A 16,978-nucleotide genomic window follows, 5' to 3' on the forward strand; every position below is an offset into this window, starting at 1 on the left:
TTTTATGCTCTTGTGGTTGTTTTTTTTCCTCTGGTTAGAGGACTGTTGAGACTTGAAGTTAAAGTTTTACCATTTTTCTGTTCCCTTGTTAGTTGAACGGCCATAGAGTAAAATTAAACATAGCTGACTTCTTCTTCTGTTCAGCTCTCCTTACTCATCTTCATCGTTTCTTTCTCTATTCTCAGCTCTGGGACTCCTGAAGTCCCTGCCACTCTCTGCATGTTAGAGCAGTCAGTCAGCCAGTCAGTAGTAATGGAGAAAGCATGGAGTTCCCAGCAAAGTGACTCATCGTTCTCGTGAGCTGGGGTCGTGTGTGTGTAGGATGGTCAAAGCGTGTGTTTGTGTGTGTGTGTGTGTGTGTGTGTGTGTGTGTGTGTGTGTGTGTGTGTGTGTGTGTGTGTGTGTGTGTGTGTGTGTGTGTGTGTGTGTGTGTGTGTGTCTGTTCGTGTGCCCTGACATGTTTGTAATTTGGTGTTTCCCATGTTTTTATTCCTGTCCCCTGAGCACATGGTTGTGTGAAGGGTCGTCTGTGGGTGAAAAGTCAGACATAACAACCTGGTACCTTGAGGGAAGCACATGTTCATCACCATTTTGTCCTATTGCTGTTTTTTTTTTTTTTTTTTTTTTCATTTATAATCTCATTTTTGAAGTGTACTCCTTTAATTACAAGACTGATGTCATAGTCTCTTGATATCCCTGTTGGCATGCCACAGACTGTTTTGTAACACAGGAAGTGGGATACTGAAATAAAGACAAACTGACAAACAGACAAACAAATTACTGCATTACTTATGACTTATGATGAATGTTGGCATTCCCAAGGCATTATATGAGCTTCTAGGATGCTGCAGATTCAAGTCACTTTTTGTAATAATACACTGTCAAGGTGAACAAATTGCAGTATCCTGAAAGACAACCCTGTGTATAATATTTTGTGTATATTCATGCACATGTTTTTCTCTGTTGCGTAAAACAGCAAACTTCAACTATCTGCTTCATGTCTTTATAATTGCTCCCAGCAGCAGTGTGGCGCCAGTCAATATACATGAACGCGCTTTCACACACACACACACACACACACACACACACACACACACACACACACACATACACACACGCATGCATACACACAAGCACGCACGCACACGCACACACACACACACACACACACACACACACACACACACACACACAGAAATAGACAAACACACAAGTCACGTAGTATATCATGAGAGAACTGCAGTGAAACAGGACTGGACAGACTTAGTTGGCCAGCCAGCTTGCTGGCTTCTTTACTTGGCCCAAGTTTGCTACAGCTATCATCAGCTGCATGAGTGTGTGAGTGTATCTCTTCATGCATTTAATACACATTGTATATCTATTTATCAGTCTCTGATAATAATTCACTAACTGACACATGGCTTTTTGGACTATTGCAGTGACTGAGCTCTTTGTTTAGTTAGCAAAGAGAACAAAACTTTTTTCAGTAATTAAATCATATTTTCATGTTATGAAACAAAATACCAAGAGTTTTAGTTTAGTGTAACTGAACAAATCCATGTCCTTCACTTTTGTCTTAAAGCTCTATCCTGTGCAGTTTTTTTGTTTCTCTTTCTATTTCTAACGATGACTTGGCTGTGCATGGCTAATAATTAATCTTTGCCTTTGGCTGTGTCTGTCTGGGTGTAATGTCTTGTTGGATAACAAAGAGCAGATGTAGGTGGGGAGGTGGTTGTATCTTCAGAGCATGTGTTTGGTTCACGCAGACCAGATGTTTCAGAGCCATCATCTTCCTCTCACTACCAAAAGCGTCCTACAATTTTTCAGGGCCTTTCAGGCACTTTTAGGTGCTTTGACAGATGTTTGGACCAGCGTAGAGATGACTCGGAGTCTTACCTCGGATGCTGTTGCTGTGGAATTTTCCAAACCACAGTTATAAAGTGCTGTGGTTTACGGTAATATTATGGTACTGCCAGCTTACTCCATTTGAAAGCTGACCAAACGGTTAAGCATGGTTAAACATAGCCAAACATGCTGAGAAGTGAGTTCACAGTTACAATGAACTTTGGGCAAAAGTTTCCTTCGTCACCTTTTTTGCACTTTGGTTTGCTTAATATGTGTCAAAGAAAACTAAAGCTGCAAACAAATGTCACTGTCAATTTGTTTGATTAACATTTATAATCCTTATTAACTGAGCCTACTTTTTTTATTTTTGAAAGAGCTTGCATAATTATTGTAGCTGTTGTCTGCCAATCCACACAATCCCATCAGTCCCCCTCACAATGTGTGTGTCTTTTTTTTGGCCAATGTGAAACTAGAACTGAAGAGCCCCTGGTATCATTTATGTTGTAGATTTCCAGGAAATGATCGAGCCACTGGAAGAGCCATTATCATTTAAATGTGCCATCCTCTCTAGAAAGACATTCAGTGTGTTGCATAGGGCTCGGCAATAATAAAGTGCCATGAGTAGTTGTCAAGTAAATTAAAAAAGGAAATTTGAAATCCAGTATGATGTTTCACCTCCACCCAGCAGGCTAATCATGGTGAAAAGCGTATATCAGTGTCAACAAAGGTAACACCATTGTTGGACAGACCCTACCACCTGAATCCACTGTGGCTCCTCAATGCTGTCACAAGTCAAGTTATGGGAACAGCTGAAGCTTAAGCTTCTGACGGCGTCACCATCTTTAAAAATTGTCATGCTACAATAGTTACAATGGTTCTCATGCAGGAATGCTTGACAGCCTCCTGAACTGGAACAAATATGTTTGGCTTTGTGACTAATTTTGTATGCAGACTTTAAAATGCTGGATGTCTTACTGGCAAATACAAATACATGAAGGCCTTCTCTTTCAGATATGTGAAATCAGTTTTGGAAATCAAAGTTTATTCTTTATTTGTCATACAACCAAGTCAAAATCTTTATTTCTTCCAGGTTAGACTTTATCCTAAACTGAGACATCCTCACCTCATTCACAAAGTGGTGTTAATGTTTGTAGAACACATGCATGCTGCTATGATTTAAGAGCTGGTGTGAACGATTGTAGTTTCTGAACAGTTTTGATTGGGAGTTCTCGTATTGGCCATATTTGAGAATAGGTTTAAGTAAACTAAACAAACTCATTCTTTCTTCTAATCTTAATGCAATACCACAGCACCCAATGCAACTTTACTGCAGCATTCACTTCAGAGAAGGAGGAAAAATGTTAGCAGTAATGAGATATTTTAATGTAGGTGATGATGACAAAAGTAAAACACTTAGAAAACTATGCTCTGCTAAGATCTAAAGAGGGGATGTGAAAGTTTTTCCATTATTGCAAGTACTTTGTATGAATTTTAACACCTGAAACACAGTCCGTATAGAGTTTGCTAATTCTATCAAACCATCTAGACATTTAGGCATCTTGTTTGAATATTAAAGACCAAATATTTCCCCAGTAGCACTGCATCAAGGATGCAGAACTACCAACGACACTGTAATTTTTAATTTAATTTAATTTAATTTTTTAATTTTATATACTGGTTTGATCCCCGAAGGGAAATTAAGAAAGCACACTCTAGCCACTGATTACAAACGCATGCATACATATTTGTGAGTACAGGCCCCTGTATCACAAACACACACAAGGGGGCCTGTAGGCATGCAGGGGAGGTAGAGTGGCAGGCAGCTCCTTCTTGGTGCGCCTCAAATGAGCAATTTGTAAAGGGGACGGCACCTTGCTCAAGGGTGCCTCGGCAGTGCTCCAGAGATGAGCTGACACCTCCCACTGTTAGCTCACCTCCGGGTATTTTTGGGGGGGCGGGAGCGGGAATCGAACCGCCGATCTTAAATCATAGGACGACCCGCTCTACCGCCCGCTTTACCACTGAGCCACTGCCGCCCCAAAATAAAGCACATCAGCTTTTTTTGCATTGCTTTTGGGACCTCAGCTACATCATTGGTATTTGGAGTGTCAGTGTTAGCTTTTTTTCATTCATTGAACTGCAAACTGGATTGATCATGATTACTTCACAGACTTTTCCTTCATGCAACGCAAATTCAGGGTTGACATGCTAGCCGAGGAATATCAGGAGCATTAAGTGATTTGCTTCAGACTTGAACCAAGTTCTGTTCACATTGCGCTCCAAGCACAATTCCAGAAACATGGTCGAAGCCATGAGTGATGCCGGACTTCTTAACCTACCCTGTGTTTCTCACTCCAGCTTTTGGCCTAGAGAGGTGTCACTGAAGTGTTAAATAAGATGTGGTGTCAGTGCCATATTTATGGACAAAAATGGTAGAATTCAAAAGTATGACACCATGCAACATTTTTAAGCTGTAATTTAGATTTTTTTTGCAGTCAAAACGTAACAGCTGATGAAATTATAGGGTAGGTAAACTGTAATGTTATTATTCAGTTCTCATATTTGCACTCAAAAAATTGGTGCATTTCAAGTCCGAGACCGTTCAGTACTACTGAGACTCTGTTTACAAGAGAAAGATTCAAGTTCTGTGGTTTACATTAGCACATTCTGAAGTTTACTTATGATAATGCCTGGCAGTATGTCTAGTGTAATATTTTAAGGTCTCTCTTGAGCAGTGTGGAATAAATGCTTGAGCCATACTGGAGATTGAAAGCTACCTGCTCTCTTGTACAATGCACAGTATTTTTTCAGCTCCTTCTACATCATCATTGCTCCATTATTTGACTAGTCATCAAGTGTTCTACTGGGTTAATTACCCAATAAATTTGGATGTTGTGTGTTCTGTTGGCTCGTCTGAGTACATCCATCATCAATTTTATCAGTTTATCAGCCAATCCAATTTTCCATTCTTCCTTGCTTACTCAACAAAACAGTGAGTCAGCATGAAATATACCAGTTGGATTTCAATATAAAATGGATGATTGGATAAAAATAATCAATCAGCTCTTATTTTATTGTGTTCTTTTACATTAATCTTTTACAGCTGTTTGACTGTAATTTACTCTTTACACGTACAGAAAAGTTTAAACCATTTTCACAATTTTTCTGTTTCATAGTTTTTGTTGTATCTTGTATTCTTGTGTTTTTCTTGTGTGTTATATGATTGTCGTAACATTTATAGTTAGATTATCTCTCAAGCCATAGTCAGATTCGACTTATTTAATGTATGAAAGAAGAATATGATTTATTGGGATTTGCCAACATACTGTGAAGAAAGAGATTATCAAAGGCTCATGCGAGAGTTAATACAGCTTTTCCAAAAATTACTGCAACCAAAATGTTTTATTAAAAACTTGGAGCGAGTTAGTATAAACCAATCAAGATATATGCACAGAGAGAAACGATAAGTACTTTCCCCCCCAAAAAGCAGAAATATTATGTCATCAAATGGAAGTTAATCATTCACCCCTAAGTACCGATAAAATCCAAGGAAAATAAGATGTATTGGCATTTCCATGCTGGTTTTCTCTTGAATCTTATGTACATTATGTTTGGGTTTGTTTGATTGATTAAACTGGAACAGTGGTTACAAGGGTATCTGTTGCATAACAGAACTGTCAACTCATGGCAAAGCCTGGACGCACTTGATTGAGGTTTATTTGCTTTATGCACTCTCTTTTGCACAGTGTGTGTGTGCGGTAAATGTGCATTGTCTCCTGACACATCCATGTAGCTAGAAGTTGCACGCCAAGTGAGTTTGCATGCATTTCAGCTTGTGTTTGTTTATGCAAAAGGTTGGCTTTGTTAAAAATTTGTATGCTAGCTGGTTTGCGGTAATTACTCAGCTGTGTATGTACATGTATGTGTTTACCTGTGTGTGAATTGCTGGCACATGGTAGCCATCTTGCCTTCGCGGCAGAGCTGTAGGAAATACCAACATTGTACAACTGAGGCCTATCGCCAAACAGACAGACTTGCATGCAACACAGTGCAGATTTCTGATACCTGAGTCAAAGGAACAAACAAAAATTTATGATTTGGACTAACAGGAATAACCCATCTTTCAACCACAAGCCTAAATCTGGTTTATAATTTTGAATGCCTAAAATAGAGTATCAGAAAAGATGTTCTCACACTTCTACACTACCTGTCTCATTGCACTCTCATTGCACACATGCAAACTCAGTCCTCAATCTGTGAATATTTTGGGTGCTCTCTCTGTACACATGGCAGCCATTACTCTCTGCGTATTCAGGAAAATGTTGGAAGTGAGCCGAGCAGCTCAACCAGCAGCTTGACCGCCAAATAATACTGGCAAGAGTTAGAACCTGTAGCCATGGCTAATGCTGAAAACAGAAGATTTTCTGTTTTCAGCATTAGCCATGTCCCAAAGTATTTAAATAGAGCTGTCTGTCTTCATTTAGTGTGATTGAAGCACTTGCATAACTTAATGTGTTTATTGTCACAGTGGTCAATGACAAAGTCCCCTTATTTGCATATGTTGAGTATTATTCCTACAGTCATCCGCCAGACAAAACTAAGAACCTTTGTTTCTGTATAATCATCTGAACTTGGGACCTGCCTATGTGACATTATTGTGATGTCAGTACCTGACTAAAACGTTTTGTCTTTATGCTTATCTGAAACCATATTAATGACTCATTACACAGCAGACTTGGCAGTAAGTTTAAGATTTTGCAATGCTAATATCAGAACTACATAAACAGGAGAAAAGAATCACCAAACACACTGGCTAGTCGTCACATGCTCATGCCTAATGTTGCAAAATACTCAAATGTCAAAGAGGCAAAAAGAGTGATTTAAAGGCCAATAATAACAGATTTTTCTCCCCAACAATGTATAAAAAAAATTATTATGTTTGCATGTTTCTGCATTCACAATTTTATGTTCATATGTGGAGCGACAGTGGTTCAGTGGTAGAGCACACAGTAGAGCGGGTCGTCCAATGGTCTGAGATCGGCGGTTCGATTCCGGCTCCCGCCCCCCCAAAAAAAACACCCGGAGGTGAGCTGACAGTGGGAGGTGTCGCTGGCCCCCCTACAAGTTACACATTTGGGGCGCACCATGAAGGAGATGCCCGCCACTCTACCTCCCCTGCATGCCTACAGGCCCCATGTGTCTGTTTGTTCAGGGCCTTTACACACTAATATTTGCATGTGATTTGATTTGACTAACTACAGTATATAAAATAAAATGTAAAAAAAAATGTGGATATGTTCAACTAATAAAATTTTAAAAAAATAGACCCCAAAGAGAGAAAATTCTATTTTAAGTAGTAAGTTATCTCCAGGAAAGGTCAGACAACAGAGTGTGCTTTGGTTGCCATAGCGATTTGGGCACACACCGAAGTCATTATAGTCCACTCCCACAGTCTTGACTTGACCTCCCTATATTAGTTTAGTGCACGTATGTGCAAGCACACACCCAAAGATACAGAGCTGAAACACATGGTGTTTCACATAAACACAGACAGACACTTGTATCACCTAAGCAAAATAATCCCTCAGTTTGTCATTATTTCTTAATCTTGAATGCTGTTACCCACACTGACAAATATTCAAATGAAATTGATTGTGCAGGCAGGAGGCTTAATGAAACATCAGTCTTTGTTAATCTTTAATTTATGACATAACCTCTAATGACCTGTCCTCGGGAACAGGATATCCTGTAATCATTTGTAATGCCTCCAGACAGCTTCAAGTGTGCGTAAAACAAATGTAACTGGAGAAACATTTGTGGATATTTTTTAAATCTCAAAATCTTTTGTTTTTATTCTAAATTTAAAGTACAGCTCATTTTGTGTTAAGGTCCTCTGTTTCTTGCGTCTTGTTCCCTCTCCCCTTCTGTTTTCCCTCTTTCTGCCTTCTGTCTTTGCTCTTCACTTGTAAAGCTTACTGAATGGGTGATGGCATTCCAGAGTGTGAGTGAGTCATCATGAGAGATCGTGCAGCCACATATAGGACAGGCTAAAAGAGGATCCTTTTGGATTGGATTATGTAGTGTCAATGTCCACAAACCTTATTTAATAATGTTCCCTTTACAATTGACTAGACAGGGAGAGTTTAACAAATAGGTCCTTCTTCCATCTTTCGTCAGCCCTCCCGTTCTGACTGCTCTTTTCTTAGTGCTTCCAGACACAGGCTTTGTTTTACTTTTACCAGGACACCTTGGCTTTCACCCGTGACCATGTTATTCCCGTTGAAATTACCGGTATGTTTTTCACCCAGGTTTTCTGGCATGTTCTGGTTCACTTAATCTTAAACCACTCTGGTCGCATATTCTCAAGAACATGAGAAAAATAATGTGTGTTTGTGTCTTTACTTTTTTGCATCCCTTTGCATGTGGGAATCCTAGTGACAATATCCATGGCTACATTCCTCTGTCCGTTCTCATTTGAGCTGGAAGAGTTACAGTGGAAAGGTAGCTGGCTGAGTCACAGAATAGGCTTGCGTTTACACACACCCACATATAGCATATGGAAAGTGGTTAGACTTGAGATGCTCATTTTGGTCCTTGATGTCTGTCTACTATTGGCAGTCATAATTGTTAACCTCCGACTGCCGATTAAGTCGTGTTTAGTAATGTCAATTATGAAGGCTCAAGTTGAAGTTTGGTTTCTGGAGGAAGTTAGTGTTTTGTTGATTTGAGGACTGAGTTAGTCATGGTTAGCTTTTGTTGCATCAGAGGGAGAAACTTTTTCTTAGGAATGAGTTAAAGGCTATGTAACAGAAATCAAATGACATTTTTTCTTGTTATTTATCTCCTCAGCTATGTTTAAACTTACATCTGGTTCCAACCAACAGATCTGAGCAAAGTGGCGGAGCTATCTGGCTGCGCAAATATTCATTCTTGTGATTTATGTAGTTTGCTTCATTTCTTCAATACACACAGGGAATTATCAAGGATGAAACCATAGTTTTTAGTCACAAAAAACTAAACCAGATAACAATTCATTGTATCGAACCTTAGATCCCAGATTTGTTTTTTGTTGTTGTTGTGGAGCATAGTTTGGAATAAAATGAGCTGGTCTGATGAGGCACGAGCCTGGTGATGAACCTTAGATTGTCAACTTACACATCTGTTTTGAAAATTATTTGGTCAGTGACTGTGGTAATTAATTTTGTACATAACTGTAAAAAGTTAATGATTGCACATAAACAAACACTTCAAACAAATCTACCTTACAGTTATAGCTATAGGAAAAGAGTTCTGCAACATGTGAGCTAATGGTCACTTGTGAGCAAGAATATATTGTGTATGGATCAACAGCTAAGATCTTCAGTCTCAATGAACACCATTGTTCTGAAGGGATGGAGAATTAGACATATTTGTGGAAATGTGTTTACTGGATCTCGTTCTGTTTGGGATCAGAAATGGAAAATAAATACTTCCAGCGCAGGAACACATAAATGTAGATAGAAAATGGACCTCTTAACAGGGTGAGGGAGAGGTTGAGATAAGAGCGTTAAGGGGAATTGACAGAATGGAAAAAATTACAGGGGGGTTATGGACAGCACGGAGATGCAGCCTGCATTTTCTGGTCTCTAGGAGGCAGCGAGGTGTGTGTGTGTGTGTGTGTGTGTGTGTGTGTGTGTGTGTGTGTGTGTGTGTGTGTGTGTGTGTGTGTGTGTGTGTGTGTGTGTGTGTGTGTGTGTGCGTACGTGCATGTGCATATTTTTGTGTGTGGCTGCAAAAAATCCAAAAATATTAGCGACTCAGAGCCTGCTCATACCCATTACAGTATTAATCTACTGGTCAGCCCAACAAACTGTCATCATAAAGCATCTCGACATTCACCTTGATCTACAACTTCTGATTTACCCCAGCTCCTTACAAAGTATTTAAAAACACATTTATCATTTGGCCACACTGACATATTTTTTTAAACGTTGAAACCTTAATATGTGACATTTCTTATATTTACAAGAATAACTAATACTGCCATAGATTTCAAGAAGTTTGCCCTCTAATATTTACTCTACTCATATGACTCACTTTTTAATACGTATAGTATAGTGTTATCTTTTTAATATTTTGTTATTAATGATGAAATCAGTTGAGCTAGTTTTCAAACTGCTGCTGGATGGGGCACACTTCAGAAAGAGAAGAAAATGTGGTATGACAAACTGACAGTTCTGACAAGTTTTTGTATTGCATTTCATGTCAAATTCACAAGAAGACTTGAGTGATTATGGATTATCATAGCTGTTTCACAAAGTTTGTGAATTTTGTTTAGACTCAGCAGAAATAAGTGTTGAAGCAGACAGTGTGTACACAGACTTCTAACGCTTACCTTGGCAGCTGACAAGAGTGCAAACAGATCATTTGCATTGCAGTGAATCAAATGGAAATCAGACCATTTGTAAATTATCATGGGTGTCTTTGAAGGACACATTAGCATTCAGCCAAAGATGGAATGTTATGAGATAATCATGTCTCCAAGGTTGACTGTTAATAGCCAGTCTGAACAAGAGCACACAACAAAATTAAAAAAGTGGTCTTCGGATGTACCAACAAGCATCTAAATCATTGCTCTTGCAGCATGTTTAGTCCATCAGCAAATATTTAATGCTATTCACTTGAAGGATTTCTCACGGCAACAAAAAACAGCCACCAGTTTTGTAATGCCGTCTCATGTCAAGGTCTCATGGCCATGTACTTTTATATTATATTCATGTTTTTATGTAGTAGTTGTATGATATGGGTAAATAACCTAATGGCTTCCCTACATTTCATGTAACTTCATAATGAAGTGTTTTATTGTTCAATGAGTTTCTGCGCAAACCAGAATAGGTCACATGGAGACAGAACTGGGTATAGGAATGTGAGGGATACGGGAATCATTGAAATTTCAATTTATTCAGTGAGATGTGTGAAGTTGCAGTGGCATAGTGGTAAATGTTACACTGTCCTGCTACATCATAAAGACATCAGCAGAAATAGAGGATACACCCCCCCCCCTAAACTTTTCAAGAACTTTGCATACATTTCTAGGGTAAACAACTGTGCAAGCCATTGTCTGATAATGATTGCTTGGAGGCCGATGTGTTTTTGTCAATTATCCACCATTGATCATCACATCACATCATAACATTATTCAGAATTTATAATGTACCTTCAATGTCATTAATCAGTGTCTTAAACTAGCCAGACACATTGTTACTTGTGTTTACATTCAGGTAGTCTTGAAACAGTATTATGACCTAATTGTCATGATGAAGCATTCCACTGATTATATTTATTTTAGAGGTCCGACAGATTGATCTTTTGGCAGCGTGACACATACATTCAGAGATGCCGAAATCCAGAGGCTACGTGATTAATCTTACCGTCACAGGCTGAAGAGGTATTAATATTTTGTTAAAAATACAGTATAATTTGCAGATTTTTGCTTAAAGCCTCATAAAGACTTGTAGAAACCCAAACACTGACTTTGAACTGTAGCATTAAATGGGGGATTTATTAAAAGTAGTACTTACTACTGCTGAATGATGGATGAGTTCCTGAGCGTATTGTTGGCGGGTCAAAGTGGGAATTGACTGGTTGCATGGGTATCCTCGAGCGCTGGAAGAACTGGGGTTAGGATAAACATAAAAACAAAAGAACAAATAGTTACTCTTCACAAAAATCAAACAAACTGAGAAAAGCCGGTCTTTTCACTAGTTCGGTCCATCTGATGAGGAGGCTGTGGTGATGGCAGTGGTAGGTGTGCATCCAATCTAGCAATCAGCTGACACACACAAGCACATGTGGACATGGACGTTCACACACAGGAACGCAAAAGTAGGAAGACAGATAGAAACTACAGGGACGAAAGTGTGTGCATTTTCTGCAAGTATTTTCTAGGTGAAAGGGACTAAAATCGAAATGTTGTCTTTGTGTGCATCAGCAGCTCAATATTTAAAATTTAAGGGCAGAGCTTTTGGACACCAGTTCTTTAAATGGGATTTAAATTTTAAATTAAAAAGAAAAGGTGTTTTTCCTTGTGTGGGCTTCCCTGCTTTAGTGTCACCGTTTTAGACAGTCATATTGCCTGCATATTTCTTGCCTACACTTATACAGTATTTCAATGCTCCAACCCACAGTCAGTCACAGCAAGAAATGATTATGAAAGCAGTGGCGTAATTCTCTGCCATCCTAAGTCGTTACCTGTCTTTGTTGTCATCCCACCATTTGCTTTGTGACACAGAGCTTTGACATTGAGAGAAATAAATCTTTTTCATTTTTATAAATGAAAAGAAATGACGCATTATGTCTTTGAGATTGCTCAGGTTCAATATGTATGCACAAATACACCCACAGCCACACACCACACACTCCCACAGAACACATGGACACAGTCACACAAGAGGGAATTCAAAGTTCAACCCTAACAATTTAGAGTTCAATAACATTTTACTCTAAGTTGTTAGAGTAAAACAACTTAGAGTAAAATGCATCCTCAAGAGAATGCAATTTGTTAATTGTAATATGTTCTTTTGATTAAGAGGCATTGTAGTTTTGTCTTCCATAAAAAGAATTAATATTTATAAATTGCAGTATCTTGGTGAATTGTAGACATTTTATCGGTCCATCTAACAATTTTTAACAAAATATGATTAAATCCGTGACCTTCAGACCACAACTTCAGTCTGCTTTATATTTTTATTACTTCTAACCTGCCTCGATTGTATTGCTCCATTTGAGCTCATCTGTCTTGATTGTGTATTGATCAGTCACATAGTTATTACCACAAATTCAACAACATCCTGTTTGAACAGGAAGTGCATCATGTTAAGGAAGTCATAACACTATTTTATGGGCTTTAAATCTCCCTCTGTCACTCTGGAGCCTCATTTTAAAGTGAAATATGTTTGTAATGGTTGTATCTGAGATGCAGCTCTAAAAAGAGATGTGGCACCAGAGTGAAGTGAAGAGTGAAGTTTGTGACTCTGTGCTAAGTAGCTCATGAACACACACTTTTTATTGGAGGCATAGCTTTTTTAAAAATCTCACTCTCTCTCTCTCTCTCTCTCTCTCTCTCTCTCTCTCTCTCTCACTCTCTCTCTCTCTCTCTCTCTCACACACACACACACTATTCATTGATATCAGGAAATCAGTTTATGTTTTGAGCTGTAATCAGATCTGTTTGTTCATCTATCTAATAATAAACATTAGCATTAGTGTAGGAGTAGTGTTAGCATTAGGGTGTGTGACAGCAAACAGGTGAAGCTCATACACCCCAGAGTACCATCAAACTGCAACTACAACTGCAGTCTTTGTACATTGACTGTTCTGCAGTCCCCGGAAAGAAAAGCCAAATGGTTAATTTATGGCTCATAGAACATTCAAAATGTTGCTGTTGTTGTTTCTCCATATATTCATACAGACTTAAACGACTATGTTTTAGCATCACCGGTGTCAGCATTATGTTTTTTAATTAACATAATTGAAATTAACTGTTGTATTGTTAAACTTTATGATACCTATGGCCCACAGTAAAATCAAACCCATTCTCTTTTATACTTGATGTAATCAACTGGCTTCTATCCTTAGTGTGTGCGCATCTTGGTTTGATTATATACAAAATATTCTGCGTTGATTTATGTGGAACGAAAACCAAACTTCTCTCAGTTGGCAGGAAAAATAAAGACAGTGGAAACAGCATATTCTTTCCAACATTTTACTCCTTTTTTGAAGGGAAATGTGTTTTTAATTTTGAGAAACATTCACTTACAATGTCAGTAATGTGAGATTGAGGCCGTCGGTTGCTTGTTGCCAGTGTTTTTAACAGCTTTGTGGTAAATGTGACATAAAATATCAAATAATTAGGAAAAGGCAGGCATGGATCAATACCTGTAACATACTGGTACTGAGCAATGTCTAATTGGTTGGTATAGTGAGAAAATTTTCAAATTCAGGATTGAGAACATTTATTGAGAAAGATGATGGACCTATGTTGTACAATAACACTCTCTGTTTTTCTCTTTATTTCTATCCCTCCAGATGCCAGGCCTTTTATCCAGTCCTGTGTGTCTGACAGTCATCTGTTTTTTATCTTGGTTGCTGCACCCTAGCTGTGCTCAGATTCAGACTGATGAAGGTAACACACACAAAAACGCCTCACGTGAATGTACACACAGTGGATCAAGACATTGACTACTCCGTGAACGATTTTTGGCAATGCTGATATTTCCTTGAAGCCACCAAGTTCAGCACTGACATCTATTCATTAATTAGTCTGTAGATGTAAGAAGACAGCATAAAGATGTCATATAAGAAGGATTATGATGTCCTTTGGCCACTCTGCCTGAAGTCTTTGATTTACAAGATTCCCTGATGATCAGATGACTGTACTTTTTGCCTAACCGCTAACTGCTGCTAAATGTTCTGGGCTCCAGGGCTAGTAACCGCGGCTGAGCGGAGAGTGAACATAACCATGAGACACCTCTGTCAGGACTGGATAGTGTGTTCCTTTCTGTTGTGGGCATGTTTTGTAAGCCCTGTCAACATCTAATCCACTGTGTGCATTAAGAGCTCTGTGAGTCTGAGTCAGCTCATTGGATATCTAGCTGTGTGACAGGGAGAGTAACATACATTCATTGCTGATGCCTTAGTCACCCTTAGCTCTTCATATGAATCTGTTTCTTTCAATTCAGCAGCCCCAGAGTCCTTTTCTGTATAATTACAATTTTTTTTTCATAAAATACAGTTTCATCAGCTTATAATTTAATGATTCTTGTGTCCAGCCTTCCATCTGATTAGAATGTTAGCTGTGTGTGTACTTGTGCTTATATCTTGGCCCCTGTGACAGAGGCAGAATCAGATATGAGTGGAACGCTGCGGGTTTGGGGAATAATGAATTTTGATGCCAATAAAACATGAATACACACATTCAGACCAGCCAAGTCTTTGCACTGCAGTAAGGCCCCAGGTAGCACACACAGAAAGAGAGGGAGTGGAGTGTGAATGTTGGTATGTGTGTGTTTTCTGTGGTTGAAGACAGACAGCACACAATTTAAATCTGGCAGGAAAGACATTGAAAAGAAACGCTGAGATAGAAGGACCAATTTAGAGCAGAGACAGCGCTTATAAGGAAGAAGACAGAATTTGAATGATATCAATTGATGATTATGAAATTTAAAAGAAAATTCAATTGTCTGGAGCTTGGACAGTCTGGAGCCTGTTTGTGTGCTTGGAATTTCATTTTTGTCTGAATAATAACTACATAATGACAACTTTTGCTGTTTGTAATCCAGCAGAAGTACACATAACTCCTTGAGTGTTTTCTGCTTCTTATGAGAGAAGTCTGTTCATTAAAAGGTCCAAACAAAGTCTGTCAGTACACATCCTGGTTGTAGTTAGTGCTTTTCAAATTGTGGTCTGCAGACAGGACATAAGGTGTGTCACACTAATGACAGAATGGCTGAGAGTTTCATACACATTATATAATAAGACTTTTTTTAATTTACCTGATTTGAAACCCAAGGATTTTATGTTGTCAGTATGGGCCTTTGGTTTATTTCATTTCTTGTTTGGGGTTCTTGACTTGAAAAAGTTGAGGAACTGCTCACCCATCATTCCACACCTGTTCCAGACGTAGTATCTAAGTAGCACATCTATCAACTGTCAGAAATGAAGCACTTTAACTCACTGTATAGATTTAACTTGCTTCTGCAACAAACATTTTCACTTGATAATGTGGTGAAGGTATGTGTGGCATGGTGTGCTAGCATGGTTGCATGTTTTGTCATGAAGACCATAAATGCATATGCAGTTTATTTTAATAATAAAATCAACATAAATCATAATACAGAAATATACATCTGAAAATTTTCAAGTAGAATGTTTTAATGGAAATAAGAATGGAGGGATTTTAGTATAAAATAATAATGTACAGAAAAACGTTTATTTTGTTTAGTACAGGTACAGGTATCTTTATATACTTGCTAAGGCCAAACATTAATATTTCCATTGACTCCTAAATGACACTTGTTATGTTAGGTCAAATTTATTATTGTGTTTTCTGTTGTTAAATCAATCATTGAACATAACACCACATCAAAATTCCTTTTATTCCTCTATTAAGTCTCAATAGTTTTCCTTATCATTTTTTTCTCTGCCCACAAATAAGTGCAACCACAAAGTCACAGTGAAGCACTTTGCTGCTCCATTTAACAGCTGTTTCATTTTGTGTAGCCACTAAAACAACAACAGAAGGCCAGAAAAGTTAGCCTTAAGGTGTCGGTGAAGGCGCAGTATTGAAAAGACACACAGTAAAGCCTTCTATTTGAGTATGTGTAATGTTAAATGTAGGATTGGCTAAAAGTTGTAGATGCAAAGTACAAGATTTTTTTTGCAGCAGTAAAAGTTTCAAAAATATAGCTGCGCACCAAATAAAATAATACTATCCTCAAAAACCAACATTCCTTAGTCTGCCTGGTCTCCTCGACAGAGGCACTTTCTCAGGTGGGTGTTATCCTTCTTGATAGCTCTCAAAACATCAAGGTCAAACTAGAGATGATTGTGAAGAAGGTGAGGAATAAAACCAAAACACAAACATGAGACACAATGTTTGTTACCAGGGTAGGAGAGGCCAGCGGGTGGTATGCATACCTGAGTGATTGAGCCTGAGAATTAATGAAGGTGCCTTCATGGCAGATTGGCAGTCAGGCTGATGTTTTTCCACTCAGATCTAAACCGTAAATGCCAGCTTTCATATAATGAAGCCAAGCCAAACATACAAACACATAGTCTCACACTCTGGAGATCAAGTATCTACATAGCAAATTACTATAGGAACCACAAGTATTTGCTCAGGTTCACACTGCTTTCAAAATATGCTCACATTTAGACCATCCTCTCCGACTTGAGTTATCTCTTTTAATTTGAATCTTTTTTAATCCAGTTATTAAATAATCAACTATTTGCATTGTTAGATAATGCAGAGAGAGTGTGGGAGAGGGATTGTGTGAGAGAGAATGTGTGTAAGCCAGTGAGTCAGTCTTAAGGATGAAAATTATTGTTGTGCAAAATCTATGTATTTTGGTGTTAAGGCTCAGCAGCAACATCA

The 16,978-nt window shown here is 38.4% G+C and overlaps 1 protein-coding gene across 1 annotated transcript in view; it reads left to right on the forward strand.

Moving 5' to 3' along the window:
- Positions 1 to 16,978, forward strand: part of il11ra (interleukin 11 receptor subunit alpha) — a 40,610-nt gene that overhangs the window by 12,772 nt on the left and 10,860 nt on the right. Inside the window, exon 2 of the mRNA XM_068334550.1 lies at positions 13,912 to 14,008. Within this exon, the coding sequence (XP_068190651.1) occupies positions 13,912 to 14,008 (97 nt within the window). The remainder of the gene's footprint in view (positions 1 to 13,911; positions 14,009 to 16,978) is intronic.

Source organism: Antennarius striatus, chromosome 15 (assembly GCF_040054535.1).
Source record: "Antennarius striatus isolate MH-2024 chromosome 15, ASM4005453v1, whole genome shotgun sequence".
Classification (NCBI taxonomy): Eukaryota; Metazoa; Chordata; class Actinopteri; order Lophiiformes; family Antennariidae; genus Antennarius; species Antennarius striatus.